At 48.3% G+C, this 24507-nt stretch overlaps 2 protein-coding genes and 1 long non-coding RNA gene across 6 annotated transcripts in view; 2 read left to right on the forward strand and 1 right to left on the reverse strand.

Moving 5' to 3' along the window:
• Atg101 (autophagy related 101) overlaps positions 1–1549 on the forward strand; it is a 6203-nt gene extending 4654 nt beyond the window's left edge. For all 4 annotated transcript variants that reach the window (XM_010628593.3, XM_010628592.3, XM_010628594.3 and 1 more), the window contains one exon: positions 780–1549. In XM_010628593.3, the coding sequence (XP_010626895.1) occupies positions 780–1184 (405 nt within the window). In that variant the 3' untranslated portion in view covers positions 1185–1549. The remainder of the gene's footprint in view (positions 1–779) is intronic.
• Positions 1550–3291: 1742 nt separating this feature from the next.
• Smim41 (small integral membrane protein 41) lies at positions 3292–6960 on the forward strand. Its single transcript, XM_033763509.1, has 2 exons — positions 3292–4146; positions 6528–6960. Exon 1 carries the CDS (start codon positions 3808–3810, stop codon positions 4066–4068), a length of 261 nt encoding a protein of 86 aa, XP_033619400.1. The 5' UTR covers positions 3292–3807; the 3' UTR covers positions 4069–4146; positions 6528–6960.
• A 2555-nt stretch (positions 6961–9515) lies between these two features.
• LOC104865185 lies at positions 9516–11803 on the reverse strand. Its single transcript, XR_781080.1, has 3 exons — positions 11639–11803; positions 11311–11433; positions 9516–9915 (listed from the first exon to the last, which is right to left on the reverse strand). It is a non-coding gene; the product is annotated as an uncharacterized LOC104865185 (long non-coding RNA).
• Between the last annotated feature and the right edge of the window lie 12704 nt (positions 11804–24507).

Consider the following 24507-nt stretch of genomic DNA (forward strand, 5'->3'; position numbering starts at 1 on the left):
CGGTTGCAGGATGCCTGCATAGGTCCTCGGGAGAAGGGAGAGCAGGAAGCCAATGTGGTTCGGTCCCCTTGGCAGATGGCGGTCACTGCTGCTGTGGGTTTTGACTTTCTTTGGCTCCACAGCTCTTATGACACCTCTCTGTTTGATTGCTTGCTTTTTCCTTTCTTTTTCTTCTTTTCTTTTTTGTGCAATCCTAGTGATAGAACCCAGGGCCTTCACACTGAGCTGCAGCCCCAGCCCAGGTTCAGTCAATTCTTATATTGAATAAGTTGTAAAATTTGGTAAAATTGTCAGACTGTTATCTTATAGAAATTAATGGAAAAGCTGGGTGTGGTGGCGCACGCCTATAATCCCAGCACTTGGGAGGCTGAGGCAGGAGGATCACTGAGTTTGAGGTCAGCCTTTGCTACATAGTGAGGCCCTATCTCATGCAAACAAACAGACAGCTGAAGGAGTTGGGCTTGGAGTCATGTGCTTTTTTTTTTTTTTGGTACCTGATATTGAACTCTGGACCTTGTGCTTACAAGGCAGGTGATGATACCACTGAGCTAAATCCCCAGCCTTTGTGGTATTGATTTGCATGAACTATTCAGTTTGAGGCTGGAGTTTGCTGTGTCATCTTATACAAATTGTCTACTCTCTCTGAGTCTCATACTTTTCCATCTCTGAAGGACTAAGAACTGGCGGAGTATAATTTCCTGGGGCTTAGGAAGTAGTCACTGGCAGGGTGAGAGCTCTTCAGAGGCTTTGGCCTGCTCATGTTACCTCTTCTTTCCCAGGATGCACTGCGAAACTCGGGTGGTGATGGGTTGGGGCAGATGTCCTTGGAGTTCTATCAGAAGAAGAAATCTCGGTGGCCTTTCTCAGATGAGTGCATCCCGTGGGAAGTGTGGACAGTCAAGGTGCATGTGGTGGCCCTGGCCACGGAGCAGGAGCGGCAGATTTGCCGGGAGAAGGTGGGTGAGAAGCTCTGTGAGAAGATCATCAACATTGTGGAGGTGATGAACAGGCATGAATACCTGCCCAAGATGCCCACGCAGTCGGAGGTGGACAACGTGTTTGACACAGGCTTGCGGGACGTGCAGCCCTACCTTTATAAGATCTCCTTTCAGATCACTGATGCCCTGGGTACCTCAGTAACCACCACCATGCGTAGGCTTATCAAAGACACCCTTGCCCTCTAGGCCTTCCTGGAGTTGTGGAAGCTCCTTTATGGCTTCCAGGGACTGTACTGTCAGGCCTTTGGGAGTCTGAGCCTGCTCTTGGTTCTCGGTGAGACTTGGAAAGGGTGACCCTTGGCTTCTTTGTTTTGTGGTTGCCAGCCCCTCGTCATCCCTGAACCTTTGCCGACAGTTGGGTTCTGCTGACAGTCTCTCCACTCCCTTGGAGAGAATCCCCTTTCATTCTCCACTGTACAGAAGAACCACCACGAAGGTGGTAATAAAGTTGAGACATGAGTTTGGGTTCATCTGTCTCTCCTTTGCCTTTGCCCTGCCCTAAGACTTCCTGGTGTTCCTTCAGGGACATGGCTGTGGGTAGGAACGTGACTCCAAGCTGAGGGAATGGATCGTTGGGATTAAAGACAGATTAAAACTGACATAATTTGCACTTTGTTGACATTCACATAGGTAGATGTTACCCACACGGATGTGACCATGATCAGTCCTATGAGTGACAGCTTGGGGTAAGGGCCTGTTGCTTTTGGATGTGACTGAGCTATTTCTTTTGCAGGGGAAGCCGTGACATCCCTGGCTTTTATATTATCTGGTCTTCATGGTACCACAAAGAATGTCTTCTATGTGGCCATAGAGCACCCACAGGTCCCTATACACCAGAAAAGTCATTTGATGTGTGTTGGTGTGTGTGTAGTGTGTGGGTGTCTTGGGAGAGTGTGGCTTGGTGGTGTCTACTGTACTTCTTCCAGCCTGGATTACCCTTGCTGATTGTTAGAGCATTGCTTTGGTAACTCACTCAGTTTTATACAAGTGTACTCAAAGCCTCCCTCATGTGCTACATTTTTTTGTTGTTTATTTTTTTGAGGCAGGGTCTCACTATGTAGTTGAGACTGACCTGGAACTCACTGTGTAGCCCAGGCTGGTCTTGAATTCACAGAGATCCTCCTGCCAGAGCCTCTGAAGTGCTGGAATTACAGGCGTGCGCCACCACGCCCAGCCACGTGCTACATTTCTATGGATTTGTTTTCTGTTTTGCAATGCCCTTTGACTCCCTCTGTAGCAGATTCAACCTGACTAAATGACTTGTGTGTTAGAAGGCATGCTCAGGTGAAGTGGGAGAAGTTGTGTTACCAGTGGTCCATAGCCAGGAAATGTTTGTATTTTTTCCCATGTCACTCTCTTTGGCCATAAGCTGTTTTCTTATTTTTTTTCCCCACAAGCTGTTTTCTGACTGAGGTTTTGTGATGTCCTCTGGCATCAGAGTTGAAGAACTGGGAGAGGGTTTGGGGATGGGGAAGACCCTTTCCAACAAATCCTTGATGGCCTGTGGCCCCCATGTGGCCTGCTGCAGTCTGAGGGGCCTGCCTCTTTGTAGGTATTGACTGATACAGGTGTTTCCCAGCAGTGACTATTTTCAAAAGGAAGACTCAGCTGGGTGTGGTGTTACATACTTGTAATCCTAGTGCATTGGGAAGCTGAGGCAGGATGATTGCAGGTTCAAGCCCAGCCCAGGGAATTTAGTGAGATCCTATCTCAAAACAATAAGTAAGTAAATAAGTAAATAGGGGAAAAGGGCTGGGAATGTAGCTCAGTGCAAAGGCCCTGTGCTTAATACCCAGTACCACACACACACACACACACACACACACACACACCCCTAACTCAAAGATCATTGCCAAGCATGGTGGTGCACACCTGTAACCCAGTACTTGGGATACAGAGACAGGAGGATTCCTGTGAATTTGAGGCCAGCTTGAACTACATAGGGAGACCCTGTCTCAATAAAAAATGCTATTGTTAACAGGATTTCCCAGGAGATGAGGATGCGTGTCTTGCTTCCATGCTGACCTTCCTTTTGTGTGTCCAGACTCTGCTCCACTCTCCCACCCTGGCTGGGTTGTGGGACACAACAGCTGGCAGTGGGCTGCCACAATGGATGAGACTCTAACATCCCCGTCCCCTTCGGCATTGAGATGCTCCTGACGTGGGATATGGGAGACCTGGTGGCACAGGTCTGTGGCTTCTTATTGGTGTAGAGGTAAATAGGCCTGTGGACAGGAGGAGTGTGAGGGCCTTGAGTTACACTACTTTGCCCTCCATCTCTCTGTGCCCTGGGTCTTCAGGAGGCATTGGCCTGCTTGTCTATCCCAGGGGAAACTCAGATCCTTAAGACTGCCCATTAGCCTTATGTCCCAGGAGTCCTTTGAGCCACCTAGCAGAATTTGGTCTAGGGGCAGAAAATTCTTGTGTGTGTCCTGTGGAGTGGGGAGCATCCCAGCCAGTGTGTGAGTGGGATTTGAGGATCTGAGGGAGGTGCTGGTTCTTGACCTTTGCCAAGGAAGGAGAACTGTGTACAGGGCTCCTGAGTTTGGTTGGCAGGCTGTGCATAGGTGAGCATGTGACACTTGGGAGGAGAAATAGGCAGGGTCCGGGGATCTCCCTATGGAGAAGGGACCGTAGTCCACACAAGGAGCCATCTGTAAAGGAGGGGCCTGAGCATTGTTTGCAAGGGGCCTAGTGCCTCTGGGACACGCCTCTAAGATCCCTCCCCTATGCGGCCCCACGCCCACTGGCCAGCCGGAGCTCTTGCACATCTGGCATCCTGCACACATCTGGACAGGGGTGCTGGAGCATGAACAGCTCACAGGCAGACAGTGTGGCCCAAGCTGCTTGGCTGAGCTCCTGCTGCAACCAGTCTGGGGCACTGCTAGAGTCGCCGGAGGGGCCTCGCGTGGTGCAGGCTGTGGTGCTGGGTGTGCTGTCGCTGCTCGTTTTCTGCGGGGTCCTGTTCCTGGGCAGCAGCCTCCTTGTCCGTGCCCATGGCCTGACAGGGCTGCTGGCTCATGAGCGGCGTGCATCCCTCGAGGCTGAGACCAGCAGAGGCGACAACTAGGTGCCAGGCTGTATTGGGGTTTGCGTGCCCTACACCTGTGAAAGAGGCCTTTCTTCCATGCCAGCATGCAGGGCACAGGTGAGAGGGTCAGGCTGGAGAGAGTAGGGCTGGGGGTGGGGAATGGTGACCGCCTTCCTACTGAGGGTCACTCTCTGGGTGCAGCCAGACAACTGGAGAATCAGCCTTGCATCAAGACTGATCTCCCTAGCCCCAACCAGTCTGAGGATTGGGGCTGCAGCTTCGTACCCCATGTGTATCTTCCTCCTCAGGATTGTCTCAGGCAGCATTGAGTCTCCTCCCATTTAACTGTCCCCATTGCCTTATGTTCTTTGCTACGGTGTAGCTGGGAGAGGGGAGAGCAGATGGGTCAAAGAGGGGCTGAGGGGGGCACAGTGTGCTTTGGATCCTTTTTCTCTGGCACCCCTCTCCCCACTCTGCATCTGCCCCACCCCTGCAGCTACTAAGAGCAAGGGCCCAGCCCTGTCCTTCACACTGGAGGCTGGGGAGAGACTGCTGCGGGCATCCTCAGATGGGGAGTGTGGCCTGCTTAGTTCTGGAGGACAGATACCGCCTAGAGCAAGGAGCTTTGCGGTATGAGTTGGGTGTGTGTGGATGGAAGATTGCTGGCAGCTGGGGTGCCTCAGGAGCACATTGCTCCAGGAAGTGGGGCTGAGGGGTCCCAGCTGTGGGGGCTGTGTCTGGATCTTTTTACTTCTGTCTGGTCAAAGACAGGAACCATCTGGAAGGAAGGGCCTGGGTGGCCCAAAGGACAAGGCAACTCCAGGCCAAGGCTACCTCTCCTGGGTGGTGTGTGTGGCTTTCCCTGTGCATCCCCTCTGTTCCATGATGCCGGGAGCTAGTGGGAGGTTCTGTGGGTGTCAGTGTTTGTTGGGGGTGACTGATCTCTCACCCTTTTCCCTCTGAGAAGCGAGTTCCTGCTGGGTACCGCGAGGAGGGCTGGTGAGGGGTAGTGGGAGGGTATGGGCAGGTGCAGCTAAGCAGCTGTGAAGCTCACGACGATGTGTGATTCCTGTGGAGCAGCTCATGACTTGGCACTCATCCTGGGCAGCTGCGCCACAGTGGCCTTGCTGAATTGTCGACTTCTCACCTCGAGGACGCTGCCCCCACCCTTGGAGAGAGGGCCGTCTAGGGTGGTGAAGAATGTGTGTGACTGCACCTGGCACCAGCACCCGGCTAGGCCCAGGGGACATTCCCTCCCCGTTACTTTGTTGGGCCTTGTGGGGTGGGGTGGGGTGGGGTGGGAAGAACTTCTTTTACCCAGGTTCTTCCAACTTCTGATCTGATGCATTCTGCTGCTTTAGCATCTTCCCTCTCACCTTGCCCCAGTGCCTCTCCGAACTCAGCTGGGATAGAGGGCCTCCAGGTCTTCCTTTACAAAGAGGGAAGCTCAGAAAATTGAGAAAAGCTCTGAAACTCAGACAGAAGCAAGTAGCATGTGTAAGAGAATGGTATGTGTAAGAGAATGGCAGAGATAGAAGTAGACCCGGGGCTCATTCCTGCCCTGGACTGCCCCTCCTACTCTGGCCCTCTTCCCTTCCCCTGTGTTCCCACGTTGAGAGTCTGATGCAAAAACATGGCCTCTCTCCCCAAAAGAACAAACCTTCCTGTGCACACATTTATGAGCAACTCGAGTCAGGGACTTGCGACCCAAGCCCCTGTCACTGCTTCCTCCTGTCTCTGCCTCTCCAGTGGCTTTATCTGATACCCGCTTGCCGCCAGATCAGTTTTCCAGATGCCAGGTGGCAGCAGTTCCCCAGCCATCTGGACTCAGCTTTCCTGGCTGGAACCTGAGGAGGGGGGAAGGGCTGAGAGGGCTACGAGAATAAACACCTGTGGAGAAAATCCGGGTGGTTGGAGCTGAGGGATGATGTCTGTCACGTTGGCCTTTGGGTTCAGGTGTTAGGGGTGTTAGGGGTGTGCTGGAGGGAAGGCCTGTGTCCTCAGCGTCATCCTGTCTGCTCACACCAGTGACGGGTGAGGATCACGAGGGGGAAGGCAGACTTTCCTCAACTTCCTGCCTTTGCTTTTCCTTCATCTTAATGTTTGGAGTGGCTGTAGGTATGCTGGGGACCTCAGTGTTCCTGGGGGGAAGAAACAGATGTTTGCTTTGGAACTCTGACCTTGATCAGGCGGAGTGGGGAGGAAAAGAATTTGGAAAATGGTAATGTTGAGTGCTGTTGTCCTTCCCTCAGGCACCAGCAGGGAGTGAGAGATGAGGGAGGGCCAGTGCAGGTCTGAGCACCAGAAGAGCTCCATCTGCCTGTGCTGTCGGTGTTGCCATAACTTTCTTCCAACCAGAGTTCACTCTGGGCTGAAATAGGCTGCAAGGTCTACCTGACCCTCCCTCGGTCTCACAGCAGTGCAGCTTCCCTCCAGCAAGGGTGGGGCTGGCCATCTACAAATTCTGAACCTTGCATGGTCTGGTGGTCTGCCTTTAGGACTGCTCCCCTCCAGCTGCTGTCCGGAGAACTGCCACCTTTGACCCATTCATCCTGCAGATGACAGACTGGGAGGCCCTGGACTGTGGTGACATCCTGGGGCCCTTGTACCCAGCTGCTGCCTCTGAGCTGCTCCCCTCGACCCTCTGAAGTACCGCTGGGTGTAGACCTGTGGGGTCTGTGCTCTAGGAATGATTATGGGCTGCTGTATGTCCTTCTGGAAGTGGCCACACATCCTGGGTGCTCAGTGCAAGAGATGCTGTGCCCTCTGTCCACCAGGTCTCTGTGGACATGAGCTCAGTCTCATCCTGTGTGGTGTGGGCACTGCTGATGTGAGAGGCCACTGATGTGTCCCTGCTGAGGGCTACTGGTGAGTGCCACCCATTTGGAAGCCCAGGGTACTTGTACAATCCAGAAATGGCCCATCACTTTCTATGGCTTGTTATTAAAAATGCTGGTAATGCAAGTTTCTTGTGTGCAGTCTGTGTTTCTAGCTGTTGATACTTTTTTTTTTCTCTAGTACCTGGTATGGGACTCAGGACCTTGCACTTGTAAGGCAGGTGCAGTGCTACTGAGCTACATCTCTGGCCCTTTCTTGACACTTTTTGGATCTCACTGTGTTGTTCAGGCTGGGCTTGAACTCACTATGCAGTCCAGGCTGGCCTTGCACTCATCAATCTTTCTGCCTCAGCCTGCCTAGTGCTGGAATCACAGGTGTGTACCACCACACCTGGCCCTAGCCCTTGACTCTTAGAATTAGTGGTTTGTTCCCTTCCCTCCAGGTTGACCTGTTTCTAGCAGATACTGAAATGCAGCCCCCCACCATGACCCCTGTCCCCTGGTCTTTTCCCTGTAGTGACCTTTTCCCCCTCAGCTCCAAGTCATTCTGGAAGTAGATATGAGGTGTGGGGCAGAAAGTGACTCTCGTGCCAGCCCTTTGCGGCCTCTCTGTGGCTAGTGTGTACAAGAGCAGTGCTTCCTTCAGAGTCTAGCCTGAGGCTGGTGCTGAGATGAGAGTGGGTTTTGTGTATGTCCCCTGAGTTTCAGATCACAGTCTTTCCTGAACTTTAGTCTCTCCATCCTGAAGTGGAAGCAACAACATCCTGGTGAGGATCCAATAGATAAGTCTTGTCCACTGATGAGTCTTTCTGTACTATAATTAGCATGTGACGAACCTGACCATCTGCAAAGAAGAGGAAGGGAGAGAAGGGAAGAGCTGTGGAACCACCCACTCTGTTCCTTGGAGCACTTAATTTTTGTCCCTTCCAGGAGGACCTACTGAGTGTGTATTCTGGGAACTGGTCACCAGGAGACAAATGACAAGCTCTGTCCTCCAAGAGCTCATAGTCTGGTAAAGAGCAGGGGTCACAAGACTATAGTTAAAATAGACTATACATTGTGCCCAGGTGGAAAGAGCCAAGGGCAGAGGGGGAACTTGGCTAGCAGTTGGTGAAGGCTAACCATACAGGTGGAGTGATGTGTGGGTCTTCTGCAGGCAAGACAGAGCAAGAGCACCCTGGGCAGAGAGTGCTTTGGCAACTTGTGGTTAGGTGGGAAGAGGGAGCTGAGATGTGGGCAGTGGGTGGGGCTAGAATGGCCTGGAGCTAAAGGTTGTCCCAGGGACAGCAAGGTGACTGGTGGCCTTCAAGCTGGGAGTGGCATGACAAGATCTGGATCTTCGGGGGGGGGGGGGGGGGGGGATTAAGGTGGGACCAGCTAGAAGTAAAGAGGCAGGAAGGAGGCCATCATAAAAAATCAGCAAAATCTGATTCAGCAGACCCTCTGGTTGCTAGTTGGATGTGAGGGAGGAAGCAGAGGTGTGTGTGCAGGGAGGAGGGAGATGGACACCCTGGTTTCTGGCCTAAATATCTGAGTGGGTGGTGATGCCTCCTACTGGAATGATTATGTTATTCGCTAGGCCTTTTGTGGTCTGAATTTACAGAAAACCTAAACTATTTGTCTTATACAGAACTGAGTTGCCGGGTGTAGTGGTGCATGCCTGTAATCCCAGCACTCGGGAGGCTGAAGCAGGAGGATCCTGTGAGTTCGAGACCAGCCTGGGCTACATAGTGAGTTCCGGGTCAGTCTCAACATAAGCAGATCGCACAAAAAAACCAAAAAAAAAAAAAAAAAACCAAACAAACAGAACTGAGTTTATTAGCCTGGGTAATTTAAAAGTCTAAGGGCAGTTTTGGCCTCAGGCCTGGCATAATTCAGGGCCCAAATGAAGAGAGCAGGGCTCTATTTCCCTTCCTTAGCTCGGTTCTATTTGTCTCAGTGTCGGCTTTGGGTGATATAATCTAATGGTCAAGACCAAGGATTACAAAACAAAACAAAATGTGAAGGGTACTAAGATGGGCCTAGTGGTGCATACTTGTAATTCTAGCCCTGGGGAGGCTGGATTCAAATCCTATCTGGGAAAACTAATAAGGCCTCGTCTCAAAAAAAAAAGGTTGGGAAGTGGTTGGTAAAGTGTGCCTCTGAATTCAGTTATACCACAATGGTACCTCAGTTCATGAATTTAATTTGTTTTATGATTTTGGGGAAGATGGTTGTGTTTGTGTTTGGGGAAGATGGCTATAGTTGTGTTTGCCACCCAATGTGGAATTTGTCAACAGAAGCAAAATTTTGTTGAACATGTTTGTTTGAGAACCAAATTGTTTGTCAACAGAAGCATCATGACCCAAGGCATCACTGTACCTGGGTTTGAATTCTTTTAAAAAATTTTTTAATTTTTGAGACAGGGTCTCACTATGTAGTTGAGACTGACCTGGAACTCCCTATGTAGCCCAGGCTGGTCTCGAACTCACAGTGGTCCTCCTGCCTCAGCCCCACCCCCGCAGTGCTGGGATTACAGGCGTGCGCCACCACTCTTGGTTTGGGTTTGAATTCTGACACCACATTAAATTATATGTTCCTGAGCAAGGTACTGAACCTCCCTATGGCTTACTTTCCTCAGTTTCAGATTGGAGAATAATAGGGCCTGACTTGTCTCTTTTTTATTAGGATGGGGAGAGCTTCATGCATGTACAGTGCAAGTGCACAGGGTATTTCAGCCTCAGCGTGGGCAGGATGTTGTCTTTGTGGCCCCTTAGTTTCAAATCTACCAGGAAAGAGTCTGGCGGGGGACACTTCAGTATACAGGGTCCAACTGAGAGGTACAGTTCCTCATCACACCTATACCTCTTCAGTCCCGGGGCAAACAGATGCTGGATGGCAATAAGCCAATCCATAGCTGCCACAGAGGTGGACCAAGGAATACAGTTCTGGTGCGTTGAATTTGAGGCACAACAGGAACGTCCCAGGAGAGCTGTTCGGTGGACAGTTAGTTTGGAGGGCTGGAGCTCAACACGGGGAGTTCTGGGCCTTGATGTTGCAAGAGATGGAGCTGTGGAATGACGAATCAGGTTGCGGAGGGCAGAAATCTGGGGGTGCAGACCTAGTTGACCCCCACTTAAAGGCAGGGCAAAGGTGAGGCTGTCAAGGAGACGGAGGAAGCCAGGGACCCATCTATTGTGAGTTGGGGGAGAGAGGTTTTCGGAAACTGAGAGACTGGCCAGGAGTATTAGTTCTCAGAAGTTCTGAGATGCTGGAAAGGGGCCCACAGTTGGCTACCTTGGAGAAGGTGGGGAAGGCTCCAGCCTACCCGACTACACACCACTACTCCTCAGTTTAGCCTCAGAGAAAGGAGTCCCCACACAGGAGAAAGTGCTAACATGCTGTCCCAGGGTGGAGAATTTCTTTTTAGGTATTAATTTCTTTTTTTCAGAGGGATAGATTTCTTTTTAAAGTATTCTGTATTGTGCTAATGGTACACCATGTACATGTCTCACCCAGGTGAAATAAAAACCAAAAGCAGAACAAACGAAAAGTACCTCCTTTCACTGTCTGGCTGCCATCCTTCCCTTGCAACTGGAAAGGGTACAGCCATGTGCCCCATTGGCATGGCTCCTCTGTCTGTCTGTCTGCTGTGTCCTACTCAGGACCCCCCACCTCTGAGAACCCTACTTCACATGCTAAGCTTTAGGGCCAATCCTGGTCTTTCAGGAAGTCTGTTCAGGCAGACATTCATTAGGGTCCCTCGACGTGTTCTCTGCTTCCTCCCCGTCCCTCAGACCCTTCTCTCCCCTTCCAGTTTAGATTCCTTGGCAATTCTCTTGACTGTGTCCTAATTTCCCTTTCCTGTGGAACTGCCTCTGTAAAACCTCAGTCATGCTGCACTCCGCTCTTTGACCTTGTGCTCTAGGCAGACTGATGGTTTTAGGAATGGTCACGTAGGCCCTTGGGACCCTTGCCATTGCCTGGCTACCACACCAGCCAGTTCTCTGTCCTCTCAAATGTCTTCCTTCAAGCTTTTGCCAGGCTCAGACCCTGAGCATCCTGTACCTCAGGGGTCTGCTCAGACCCTCACCTCCTGCTTTCCCAGAGAAGACAGAAGCCAGTGGAGGAGGGCTGTGCTCCCCTCTCACCCCAGCCTGCCCTGCCAGCTTCCTCTTGAACTCAGCTCCTTTAATGGCTCCTCTGCTGGCTCCAGTATCAAAACACACTCGGGTTTCTTCTGCCTTAAAATAGCCATCTTTTGCCCCCACAGCCTCCTCCAGTTACTCTCTTATAGCCAAGCTTCTCAGAACTGTCCTGCTTGCCACCCCAACTTCTTGGCCTCCAACTTGTCCCTTGGTCCTCCCCAGCCTGGCCTCCACCCCTCTCCACCTAATCACCAATGCCCAGGGCAGCTTTTCAAGCCTTGTCTCAGCCTCTCCTGGTCACTTCTGCTGTGGCTGACCTGTCCGTCATTCTTGCACTGCTCCCCTGGCTTCTATGAGGTGACATGGACAGGAAGGCATGGACTCCAGAGCATCACCAGGGGCCAAAGCCTAGGGCCACCACTCGTGCAGCTTCTGCTCTCCTGTGGTCGGGAGTGGGAGATGGTAGTACATACTCAGTGGGACTCATGATGAGATGTGTGTTTTTCAGTCTGGGCACCTGGCCTCAATCCCTGCCTGGGTTTAGTCCAGGTTCCCCAGCTGCTAGCTTGTGCTCCTTGGTTTGCCTCCTCTCTGCCTTCCCTCTCTTCTCCCATCCAGCATGTCTGCCCAGGTCCTCCTCCTAACCTGGCTCTTTCAGGCACTGGGATGGCTCTCTCTGTGCCTGAGCCTCTGAAGACAGCAGCCTGCCTGACCTGGCTCCTGAGTGTCTACTCCATAAACCCTGTGAGCAGGGTGCTGGAGAACAGTGAGGTCCCTGCCCGCAGAGCCCTGTGTTCCGCTGCCAAGGTACATTTGATGGACCTATTAAAAAAAAAAAAAAAGACATGAGGTAATTTCAGGTAGGGGTTGTGCTACAGATATATCTCTGGGGAGGTGACATTTGAATCAAGACCTGAACAGTGAGGATCTGGCCAGACAAAGGCTGGGGCATGGTGTTCCTGCCAGAGGGACAGTGCGCGAAAAGGCCTTTGGTGGGAATGAGTTTGGCGAGTCTGAGGGATGGAAAAGAGGTTAGTATGGCAGGGATTGCAGAGGGAGAGGGAGAGTGGTGTGTATGTAGGAGAGTGGAGGCAGCCAGGGCAATGTGACCATGATGCTGGCTTTGGTTCTACGTATGCCTTCTTCCCTGAGGAACCATATCTCTCCTGCATGGTTTTTTTTTTCTTTTTTTATACTGGGATAGAACTCGGGACCTGGTTCTTGTGAGGCAGGTTCAGTGCCATTGAGGTAAATCCTCGGCCCTCTTCTGCATGTTCTTGCTCCCGGTGAGTGTGGCCACCTCCCCAACAGCTGTCCCTGATTCTCCTTGCCTTTCCTCCACCGCCAGTCTGTCACCGAATACGGTCCGTTCTCCTTCTCAGAAGGCTTTGTGCCCTCTCTGAACCAGCTGGGATTATAGACGTGCGCCACCACCCCTGGCTTTCATGGTGATCTGTGAAAAGGGGATTGCAGCTGGGCCATGTGATCCCAGCATGTGGGAGGTTGAGGGAGGAGGAGTTGTGAGTTTGAACAACTCAGTAAGTTCAAGGCCAGCCTGGACCGCAAAGCAAAAACTTGTTTATAAATATATAAATAAAATTTCAGTCAAACCTGTGTAACACCTGTTCTTCCCCAAATCTTTTAGTCCCTAAGTGGCAGCCCTCCTGGGTTCCTGCTCCTTCCTCCCCACTTCAGGTGTTCCCGTAGCAACCTGGGATCAGCCTGGAGCCTCTCTTCCAGTGTTTAGGTGTATATGGAGTGTCCTTTCTCTGAAGTTATGCAAGCCCCATGAGAACAGGACCCATGGCTGTATTTGTTCACTGAATTGGCTCAGGAGTTGCTCGATAAATAGGTGTTGAATAAATGAACAGTTGGCTTCTCTTTTTCTAAATAATTGAACAAAAATTCTTTATAAAAAGTACTTATAGTTACCTAAGTACAATCTAGTTTTTTTTTTTTAAGTTTATTGGTACATTTTAGGTATACAATACAGTTATATTCACCATTAGGATCTTGTACCTTTATATATTGTATCTTGGTTTTTATTTTTCCCCATTGCCTTCCCTTCATGCCTTCCACCCTTCCCTATTTACTTTTTTTTTTTTCACTTTTTAAATTTGGTACTGGGAATCAAACCCAGGGCCTCACACTTGCCTGGCAGGCACTGTGCTGCTGAGCTACATCCCTGGCCCACACCCTTCCCTATTTACAAATACTTTGTTTCCAAGTTTTTCCATTTCTCATATTTTTTCTTTTTCTTTCCCCTACCCCTCGCACTTCCCCTACTCCTTTAGGCATTTTCTTCCTATTTCACAATATCAATTTTGCATTTTGATCCTTGTTTACACTTTTAGTTTTTCACACCTCAGAAACTAATCAGTATTTACATGTATGTCCTGTTTATTTCACTTAAGAGTACAGCCTCAATGTGCATCCACTTAGCTATAAATGTCTCTAGTTTCTTGTTCTTTATGGCTGAGTAGTACTCCATTTTATTAAAAAAAAAAACCCACATCTTCTTTATCCAGTCTCCAGTTGATGGGCAATTGGGCTGTTTCCAAGTTTTAGCTATTACAATCTGTGCTGCTAGAAACATGGGTGCGCTTGTATCACTGTGGTATGATTCTTTTAATTCTTTTGGGAAGATACCTCGCAGAGGGATAGCTGGGTCAAATAAGACTTCTTATCCTAGTTCTTTGAGGTATCTCCGTATTGATTTCCACAGTTGTTGCACCAGTCTGCGCTATCCCCAACAGTGGAGAAGGTTTCCTTTCTTCCTTTCTCCCCGCAACCCCGCCAGCATTTGTTATTGGTTGATTTCATGATAGCAGCCACTCTTTCTGTGGTGAGGTGGAATCTCAGCATTGTTTTCATCTGCATCTCTTGAATGACTGCTGATGTTGAGCATTTCTTCATATGTTTATTTGCTGCCTTTACTTCTTTGTCTGAGAAATGTCTATTCATTTCAAATGCCCAGTTTTGAATTGGGTCTTTATATTTGGGGAGCCTGAATTTTTTAGTTCTTTATATATTCTAGATAGTAGACCTTTGTCTAAGGAGCAGCTGGTAAAAATTTTTTTCCCTTGTTGTAGGTTGTCTCTTAGCTCTGTTGGTGGTTTCTCTTGCAGTGCAGAAGCTCTTTAGTAAGATGAGATCCCAGTTGTTGATTCTTTGTGCTAGTTCTCTTGCTACTGAGGATTTGTTCATAAAGTCTTCCTATGCCAGTGTCTTTGAGAGTTCTACCTAGCTTATCTTCCAGCAAGTATATAGTTTTTGTTTTAATATTTAGATCTTTAATACACTTGGATTTTAGTTTAGTGCACAGTGAAAGATAGGGGTCTAGGTTTTTTTTTTTTTTTAATTGAACTTGGTTCCTTGTGCTTTTGAAGCAGGCGGCAGAACCACGGAGCTAAATCCCTGGCCCAATAGGGGTCTAGTTTTAATCTTTGGCAAGTTGAGATCCAGTTTTTCCAACACCATTTATTAAGGAGGCTGTCTTTCCTCCAGTGAGAATGGTTGGCTCCTTTGTCAAAGATGAGGTAGCTGAGTATGTTTGGTGTTGTTTCTGCATCTTCTAATCTATTCCATTGATCTGGTCTGTGTCTTCACCAGTACCACGCTGTTTTTTGTTTTTTTTTTGTTGTTGTTGTTGTTGTTTTTTCACAGTGGCTTTATAGTATAGTTTCAAGTTGGGGATTGTGATACCCCCTGCCATGTCTCTGTTGCCTAGAATTGCTTTTGGTATTCTAGGTCTTTTCTGGTTCCAAATGAATTTTTGGATTGTTTTCTCTAATTCTGTGAAATATACTGTTGGGATTTCAATTGGGATTGCATTGAATCTGTATAGCAGTTTTGGAAGTATGGTCATTTTCACTATATTGGTTCTTCCTACCCAGGAACAGGGAATGTCTTTCCCTTTTCTTATATCCTTTTCAATCTCTTTTTTTCAGAGTATTGTAGTTCTCAATGTAGAGGTCTTTTTCTTCCTTCATTAGATTCCCAGATATTTCAATTTTTTGGATGCTATTGTGAAAGGGATTATTTCCCTAATTTCTCTCTCAATGAGTCTGTTATTTGTGTATAAGAGGGCTATTGATTTTTGAGTGTTGACCATGTATCTAGCTACTCTACTGAATCTGTCCATTAAGTCTAGAGGTCTTTTGGCGGTGTTTTTTGGGTCTTCTTTGTAGAGAAAGTATCATATTGTCAGCAAATAATGACAGTTTAACTTCTTCCTTTCCTATCTTTATTCCTTTTATTTCTTTCTCTTGTCTAGTTGCTGTGGCTAATGTTTCCAAAACTATATTGAACAATAGTGGACATCCTTATCTTATTCCTGATTTTAGCATGGAGGTTTTCAGTTTTTGACCATTTAGTATGATGTTGGCTGTTGGTTTTGAAAATTAAATAAAAATGAAATCATATGTGCATAGTTCATTAGTATGTTAAATCAAAAGCTATCCAATGAGAAACATTAAGGAACAAATCCAAATACCAATGAAGAACTTCTTGGAATTTCCATATCTCACTGAGAATGAAAAATTACCAATCTTTTCTTTTATATTCTGATCCACATTTTCTACATTTTTTTTTTTTTGAGACAGGGTCTCACTGTGTAATTGAGGCTGACCTGGAACTCACTATGTAGCCCAGGCTGGTCTCAAACTCACAGTGATCCTCCTGCCTCAGCCTTCGGAGTGCTGGGATTACAGGCGTGTGCCATCACACCCGGCTCACATTTTCTACATCTGATTGGATCCCTGGATTTCACTTCATTTCATCCACAGATATGTACCATTGGCTGCTACTTTGGAGGTTGAACATCCTTCTGGGTGTCTACTGTTAGTTCCTAGCTAACACTGAGCCAACTGATGTCTACAGAGAGCCTTGGAAGGGGAGGTTGGGGAAGTGTCTTCTTGGTTTGCCTGCTTCTTGCAGCTGGCTTGTTCTCCTTCACTCATTGACCCTCACCCTATAAGTTGAGACCTGGGCTGCCTGATGTTCTCCCAGCCTGTGTGGTACCATTGGGCCCTGATCCTACATCAGCTAGGACCTACCCTGTGATCTCCACTGCCCCTCAGACGGGGTGAGGGTGAGGGGGATGATGCTTCTGCAAGGACACAGGCTTCGGATTCTGTCAATTGCTGATGAAGAGGGGCTCTGAAAAGTGAGGCCTGGCAGAGGAAGACAGAGCTGGAGTCAGAACCCTGAGCTCTGCCTGGGAAACAGTCGAGGACCAAGCTGAGGTCCTGGCGAGTGGCCACTTGAAGCAGAACTGCACACATCACTGAGGCTGAGGGGAGTCATGCAGAGTTTTCTTCATCAGCAGTTGAAAGTCAGCGCAGCCCCTCCTGTTTTCATGACTTTGAACCCATTTCTTTCAAAATAGCCTGGCTCAAGATCTATTTGCCTCCTTTTTGGCCTGGCTTTCTAGATAAGAGCCATCAGATTAGCTGGAAACGTCTCTGTTTGAGCCATCTGCTCAAATGCCAGCTCCATTAGAAGGGCGCTCTCCACTGCACACAGAAGACTGATAGGAAGTGTAGTTTTGAATGGATGGCATTGCCTTTTAAATTTCTTCTTTGATCCCAAGACAGAGAGGAGGGGGAACTGGAAACGTGTCATAGCTCTTTAGCTTTCTTGGGCACAAATATATGTCACCTCCTGGAATCTGCTAGAACCTCAGGGAGGCATGCTGGAATCGATCATGTGATATGCTTCTGGCACGAGCAAAAGAGTTCCAGAAATGTTACAGCAGAGTTTAAGACAGACAGTTGGTAGACTGGCAGATATTGTCATGCTCATCTTTTTGATTCAGCATTAATGAAGTTTTCTGAGGAAATCAAGTAACACTCCAAAATGTTTCCAATACTGTCAGTTCTCCAGACTCCACTCTTCATGAATTTGGGCCCCCCAAAAAAAAAGTTCAATATATTTTTCCAGGTGTGCTGGCAGTGTCATGGGCTGCAAATGTGAACAGTGTGCTCTCAGACCTGGGAGGTGTCCCAAGGGTTACGGAAATATCGGGAATGCAGTCAGTCACTTCAAAGGCACAGGTGGCTGCTAAACAGAACAGTTTGCTGCCTGTTGGTTCCTAATTTCAAATGTATCTTTTTGTTTAAAATGTCTTTATCACATACCAAATGTTACAGGAATTGTAAGGGAAATGAACTAAAAGTAGAAACAATATTTCATCATTTGTCATTTGAGAAATAATGAATATTTCAAAACCATTTGGTAGGAAGCAGGGGATTATGTCCCACCTTTCCTCCCCTAGAGGTAAGGCAGTGTTTTTCCAAGTGGGTTTCAAGTTCCTGTGACCCCAAGGGACCCTAATGAGTGTCATATAAAAAAAGGATTCAGGGTCTAATTAGTTGGGAGAGGTTGTTGTGTTAAACAAGTTTCTTTACTGCAGTTCCCTTCCCAAATATTCTCCCCCACCATATACTGGGGATGGAACCTAGGGCCTTTGTACTAAGCAATCTCTACCCCTTTTAACTTAAATTTTGAGATAGGGTCTCACCAAGTTGCTAAGTTGCCCAGGCTGAGCTCAAACTTGCCATCTTACTGCCTCAGCTTCCCAGAGTGCTGGGATTACAGGTGTGCACCACCACACCCTGGCCATTGTAGTTCTTTTAAGGGGTAATGGTTTGCCAATATTATGAAGAATATAAAAGAGAGGTGAAGCCAGGCATGGTAGTGCACACCTGTGATCTCACTATTTGCCGGGGGGGTAAGGTAGGAGGATTCCCTTGAGAGCAAGGCCAGCCTGGGTTACATAGTGAGTTCAAGGACAGCCTGAATACATAGCGAGACCCTATCTCAACCACCCCCACTCCAAAAAAAGAAAAAAAAAAGAGACTGAGGAGGGAGAATTGCTTGAGTCCATCCTGGGCAATATAGGAGCAAGACCTTGGAGAGAAGAGGGAGGGAGGGAGGGAGAGAGAGAGACTTTCCAAGTAGATTTGATCAGAGTTCTTTACCCTACCCTTCTTTCTACTTCCTTTTCTTTTCTTGTTTTTTTTTTTTTTTTTTTTTTTGATGCTGGAGTTCAAACCCAGGTCCTTGAGCCTGCTAGGTAAGGGCTCTGCCACTGAGCTGTACCTCCACATGTTTTATTTATTTTATTTTATTTTGTTAAAGGAGCCTCTCATGGGGCCACTGTTCTAAAAAACGTGCTTTGAGAAATGTGCTAAAACCTCTCTTTTTTTTGAGACAGGGTCTCACTATGTAGTTCAGGCAGGCCTTGAACTCACTGTGTGGCGCAGACTATACTCAAATTTGTGAATATCTCCTGCCTCAGCCTTCTGAGTGCTGATATTACAGGTGTGTGCTACCACACCTGACTCTAAAACTTTCTCTTTAGAAGAGAAAAAAGTTTTAGAAAAAATTAGATCATGCCACTTCAGATAGCACATTTTCTTTACTTTGTCAGAACAACAGTAAAACTAATTTTATTTCCAAAGATTATAATGCCACATTACTAAATTTAAATTTACTTTTTTTCCCAAGGAGTGATTTAAAAAAATGTTTCTGAACTACAACTTACTTAATGTGAAACAAACTTCTATGCAGAGCAATAGCCAAATGTGTTCAAGAATTTTATGCAGAATGCAAATGTGGTCCCACAATTTCATTTTTGCCAAGGTTCTTTGTACTCTGTTGTTTCCGCAATGCTAGAGACCAAGGATGACAAACCTTGTAGAGCTTTCAGTGATAGCACGTGCCTGCTGTGGCACGCGTGCTGTAGGTTTGCCACCACGGCTATAGGCCTTGGCTGATTTACCTTCTGCATGCGTGGTGGCTGTTGCCGAGGAAGCCCATTCCTCTTGGAGCTGTTTTTCAAGCTTCGGTTTGGCTGATCACTGTGGTAGTCCCACAGTCTTGTCACCTAAAATGAACTGACCCAGAGCCTTGGTGGCCTCAGCTGTTGGCTGAGGTGCAGGGATTAGGGACCAAGCCAAGGGCACCAAGAGGCCTGATGTGCGGTTTGCAGGGAAAAATTACATTTGCAGAGTGACTGGTAATGTTTTACTAAGTTATTCTGAGCTTACCTCAGTGCAGCTTATCACATTATATTTTCTGATCTTCACTTGCTGAGTTGTGACATCATTGGCTTCCATGGTTACGGCAGAGGGTTGTCATGTTGGCTCATGTTGTCATAGTGGAAATGAACAGATTTTGGGGGAGGGCGTACTCGGGATTGAATTTGGGTCCTTGCATTTGCGAGGCAGGTGGTGGCACCACTGAGCTAAATCCCCAGCCCTGAACAGATTCTTTATGAAGCTATTTTATTACAAATATAACAATGCTTTTGGAAAAAACGAACTTGAAAATTTCTCACAGAAACCGACAATGGAAATAAGGACTGAACTGTATAATGGATGTTGGGTAATGCGAAGAAAGTATCCAAAAGGGAAGGGGAATAAGGAAGGAGGGAGGGAGGGAGAAAGGAAGGAAAGGACAAGAAAAAAAGTGAAAATAGCAGAAAAAGTAGAAACAAAGCGTTTGTACATAGGGAAGTGGGGGATGGGATAAAATAGAATAAAATTTATCAAAAAAATAAAATTTTTCACAAAACTTTTTTCTTGAAGTTCACTCAGGGAGACCTCTTCCAGACGTGTTCAGGAAACCTGGCCTCCTGGAATGTTGGTCATGTTTGGCTTGGCCTCCCCAGTCACCTGTCACTGCCACTGAACACGGCCGGCTCTTCTTTCCCACTCCCCCTTCCCAGGAAGCCTTGCGAGGCCCATGCTTTGCTGACTGGGCTCCTTTGTCATCAGGGCTGGCATTATGTCGGTGTGGGTGTGGGTATGACTACATCCCCCCTCCTGAGCTTGGACCAGGAGGGGAGCACTTGTCTTGAACACAAAGTACTCAGTAATCGAGACTATTTTAATGCAGTATTCAATAAAATAAAAGCTAATTCAAAAATTCCCCCACAGTGAACACATATCAAAATTGTCGATCAAGACAGGACCTGGCCCTGCCTCACTTGCCTCCATCTGAGCTCTGCCTGTATCATCCTCACTGTCTTTTTCCTGGATGACCATGTCCATGTCTAAGTTTTCTTTTCTTTTCTTTTCTTTTTTTTTTTTTTTTTTTTTGTGACACTATACAATAGTCCAGGCCAGCTTTGGATTCATTATATAACCCAGGATGGCCTCAAACTTGAGAGCCTCCTGCCTCAGTCTCCCCAGTGCCCATGTTCTAATTTTCTAATGCTGCGTAACAAATCACCCTGAACTCAGTGACTTGGAACAACCACCACTGTTGATTTGCCTCTGGTTCTGCAGTCATGATTCCAGGCTGTGTGGCCAAAATGGGACTGAGGAGCCAAGGTACTTTCACTCCCATGCTAGAACCTCCGCTGGGCGACTGGAGTAGCCGGGCCTCTTTCTTTCTGTCCTCAGAGTTTCTATTTTTATGGGCTAGACCGGGGGTGATGCGCCTATGGCGCACATCCCGTGGCTGGCTGTATCATTGAAAGCTCTAGCAGCTTCACCATTACTGGCCTAGACTGAGCTTCCTCAGGTGGGGTTAGGTCTCAAGAAGTTACACAGTGTCATTTCTTTGGTACCAGGGATGGAATTCAGGACCTTGCACTAGCCAGGCAGGCATGGCGCCACTGAGCTAAGTCCCTGGTCCACCATGTCATTTCTGCTTCAAAATACTGGCCAAATAAGTGACAAACCAGCCGAGATTCAAAAGGAAGGAATTTAGCACCAATTTTCCTTTTGTTCTTGTTCCTTTCCCTTTTTTCCTCTTTCCTCCCCAACCCCACTTTTGGAGATGGGAACTTTCTTTGTAATCCAGGCTGGCTTTGAATATGAAGTGATCCTCCTGCCCCAGCTTCCTAAGTGCTGGAATTATAGGCATGTGCCTATATTTACGCCCAATTCTTTCTTTCTTTTTTTTCTCTCTGTCCCACCCTTCCTCCTCCTCCTTGTCCTCCTAGTTCTCCTCCTTTTTGGGTGTTACTAGATAATAGGGCTACTAGGGCCTTCACATTAAACTATAATCCCCACCCTCTTTAGAATTAAATAAAATTTTTTTTGACACAGTCTTCCTAAATTGTTAAGTTACCTAGGCTGTGCTCAAACTTGGAATCCTCCTGCCTCAGCCTCCCAGAGTTCTGGGATTACAGGAGTGCTCCATCACAGCTGGTTTACGCAAATTCTTTTCTTTATAAATTACCCAGTCTGTGGTATTCTGTTATAGCCCAGAAAATGGACTAAGGAGGGTGCCTAAGCAACTCCAGGTGACTCACATGAGAAAATTTAGGCTCAATGATTTCAGGTCTGATTTTTCAAAAGGAGATGGAAATCCAGATTTTTACATATATTCTACCAACTTTAAAATGTAGGCTTTAATAGGGGGGGGGAAAGATGCAAGGCAATCCCAACTTCCATTTGTGGTTGGAAGCCAGCCAGAGGGCTACCAGCCCGTGACCTCTGAGGCCTGTTGTTTGCAGGCTTCTCTCTCCACTGAGCATCAGCACTGCTTTGGACTGGCCTTCCAGGGACCTCTGTCTCAGTGCTCCCAGAAGTGCACTTAGCACTGCCTCCAGGCTTGTTGGGCCCATGTTTCTGCTCTTCACAATGAGGCAGGCAGTGCACCGTCTCCTGGGTCAGACATCTGGGGTCCTTCTGGAGCCTCCGCACGCCCCCATTTAGTCGGGACCCAGTTACCACAGTGCCCAGCGTCTGTGCCTCCTCTCCAGTTCTTTGCCTCTGACTTTAGGCCTTCAGCCTCCTTCACCTGAGCCATTTCCACAGCCTCTTGACAGTGGACTACAGTCTCCTCCTTTCTCATCTTTCATTGAGTGCTGTGCTGTCTACTATTGTAAACAATAGCTGCTTGTGGCTTTAAAACATTTAAATGAATCAGAATGAAATAAAATGACAAAATCAGTCCCTTAGTCTTACTAGCTACATTTTTGAGTGCTTAACAGTCACACGTAGCCAGCGGCTTCCTTTTTTTTTTGGTACTGGGGATTAAACTCGGGGCCTAGCATTTGTAAGGCAGGCAGCAGAACCACTGAGCCAAATCTCCGGCCTGCAGCTTCCATATTGGACAACACAAATATAGGCTGTTTCTTTCACTGCAGAGATTTGTGCTGGACAGTGTTGCTCTGTGGTCCGTTTACTTCCCCCAGCTCACCCTGGTTGTCGTTTCTCTTTGAACATCTCCTAGCCTCACTCACACCCCACCTCACCTCTCCAGCTGCACCTCCCATCTTGTCCCCACATGCACCCTCCAACATTCCTGGCCCTGCAGATCCACCCCCCCGCCTGCATACCTGGGTGCCCCGGGTCCTGCAGTGGGGCATCATCCCACCCTTCCTCTGTCTACCTGATGGTCTCTCTGTTCAGGTACAGCACTTGACCAGGGATTTTTGGGCCTCGGCCTAGGCCCGTGCCCACCTGCGTCACACTAGCTGGCCCACAGCACCAAGACACAACTTCACTATCGCTCAGCAGACTGTGGCTGATATGTCTGCCTCTCCTAGTTTCCTTCTGTCTGCATTCCTCAGAGGATGGAGGTGCGGAGATGTCTGGGACCACATCTTGAGAAGTGTCCCAGGCTTAGCAGCAAGCTTTCATTTGCAAGAAAACACCTCTCACATAGATTATTTTGTTTTGTTTTGTTTTTTTGGTTTTTTGAGACAGGGTCTCACTATGTAGTTGAGACTAACCTGGAACTTACTATGTAGCCCAGGCTGGTCTCAAACTCACAGCGATCCTCCTGCCTCAGCCCTCCGAGTGCTGGGATTACAAGCATGCGCCACCACGCCCGGCTCATTCACACAGGTTAAACAAGGGGCTCCATCAGCTCACTGGCTGGCCAGTGTCTATGAGGTGTTCTCAGCCTGCTTAGTGTCTTTGGGCCGAGGTTCTGTGGGTTCCTTCTCTCAGGTATGTGACTCATCCACCTGCTTGTGGCTTCCAGGTCAGGTCCCTGGAAGGAGGGAGATGGCTTTGGGAGGCTCTCCTAGGAGGGGGAGAAAGTGACTAAGAAGCACACTGCAAAAGTCCCCTAGGTCCAGATAGGGTCACAGACCCATTCTGACTGCATAGCTGTGGCTGGGATGATGCGCCACCCAGAGCCCACAGAGGACTGAGTTCCTTACAAAGCACATGGGCTGCTTGGGCCAGGATGTACACCTGGAGTAAAATTAGATAAGTGAATCCCTTTCCCCCCAAAAGGAGTAATAGTTCTAGGGAGGCATCTGAGGCCACCACAGCCCTCTAGACAGTCCCCTCTGACTAGCCAGAAGACCCCACACCCCAATCTAGGCCCTCTCCCTCCCCAACCTCAGGGATAATCTCTATCCACTGCTACTTACTGGAGAAGTCTGGGGAGATTGTGTCTGGGTGAGCAGATCACAGTGGGGCACCCCCCCTCCAGGCAGGACCTCGTGGGAGGCTGGACCTGGGGCTTGAAACGTGTTCCTTGCAGGAGGCCCTGCCATGGTCCTTTATCTGTGCAGTGGCATGGGAGGGGATCTGCCTCAGTGAACCCTCTCCACCCGCTCCCAAGCCACGCTGGAAGTGGGGTAAGGGGCTGGGGCATGCTCTGTTCTTCACAGGGGGACTCTGAATCAAAGAAGGTAACCTAGGCCAGAGCCCTTATCTTGTCTTGATTTCAGTAAGCCCCTGGGACCAGGAAGTAGGAAAGGGCTCTGGATAGAATAAGGGGGACTTCCAGAGCAGGACTGGTGCCTTGAGATGTGGAAATGCCCTTTCCTCCATCTCATTAGTCTGAACTCTGCTTTGACATCACCCAGACTAGAGCTGGGTGAGAAGGAACCGGCAGGTCTTTCGTGCCCTCTAGTGGGAGTCCTGAAAAGGGATTGATTTCAAAGATAGCTGTTGTAACTGAGGATACCAATCCCATCCCTCAGTGGCCCTGAATATAGGAGGCAGCAAGAAGTCCCTCCCTCACCCCAGCCCCTGCATGGTTATTTAAGGCTGTGGGACTCACACCTGAGGCATGTTACAAGGACGCTGGAGCAGGATCCTTTCTCTAGCGGAGTGGACCTGGAGGGAGAAGGGGTTGGTGAGACCCCTGGGGAGCAGGAGTGCAGAGGCTGGTGTGTATGGGGAGACCCTTCCATGGAAGTCCTGATCTTTAGGTACATTTCTTGCAAAAACAAGAAAGAGAAAGTCCAAGTTGGTTGGGTGGGACTTTGTTTCCTCTCAGAAGTAATTCCTTCTTGAAATTGCTCATATACTCCAGTGATGAAATGTGCATACATGAGAAAGGTTCAGAGGGAGAAATATGGTAAGGAGATTCAAGGGATAGGATGACAAAGGGAACCCTAGTCGCTCCAATTCCACTTTCCAGCAGTAGGACATCAGCCTGCTGAAAAACAGAGGTTTATGGGTTCGCTGTACCTTTGCTCTAGGGGTGGCAGAGCAATAGCAGAAGAAATAAACCAGAAGGTGCGTGCTGGAGACAGAAGAAGGCATGTCTTCTGGTAGGACCCAGAGAGAAGAGAGTCGACAAGG

Source organism: Fukomys damarensis, unplaced genomic scaffold, assembly GCF_012274545.1.
Source record: "Fukomys damarensis isolate Sample0158 unplaced genomic scaffold, DMR_v1.0_HiC HiC_scaffold_15, whole genome shotgun sequence".
Lineage (NCBI taxonomy): Eukaryota > Metazoa > Chordata > Mammalia > Rodentia > Bathyergidae > Fukomys > Fukomys damarensis.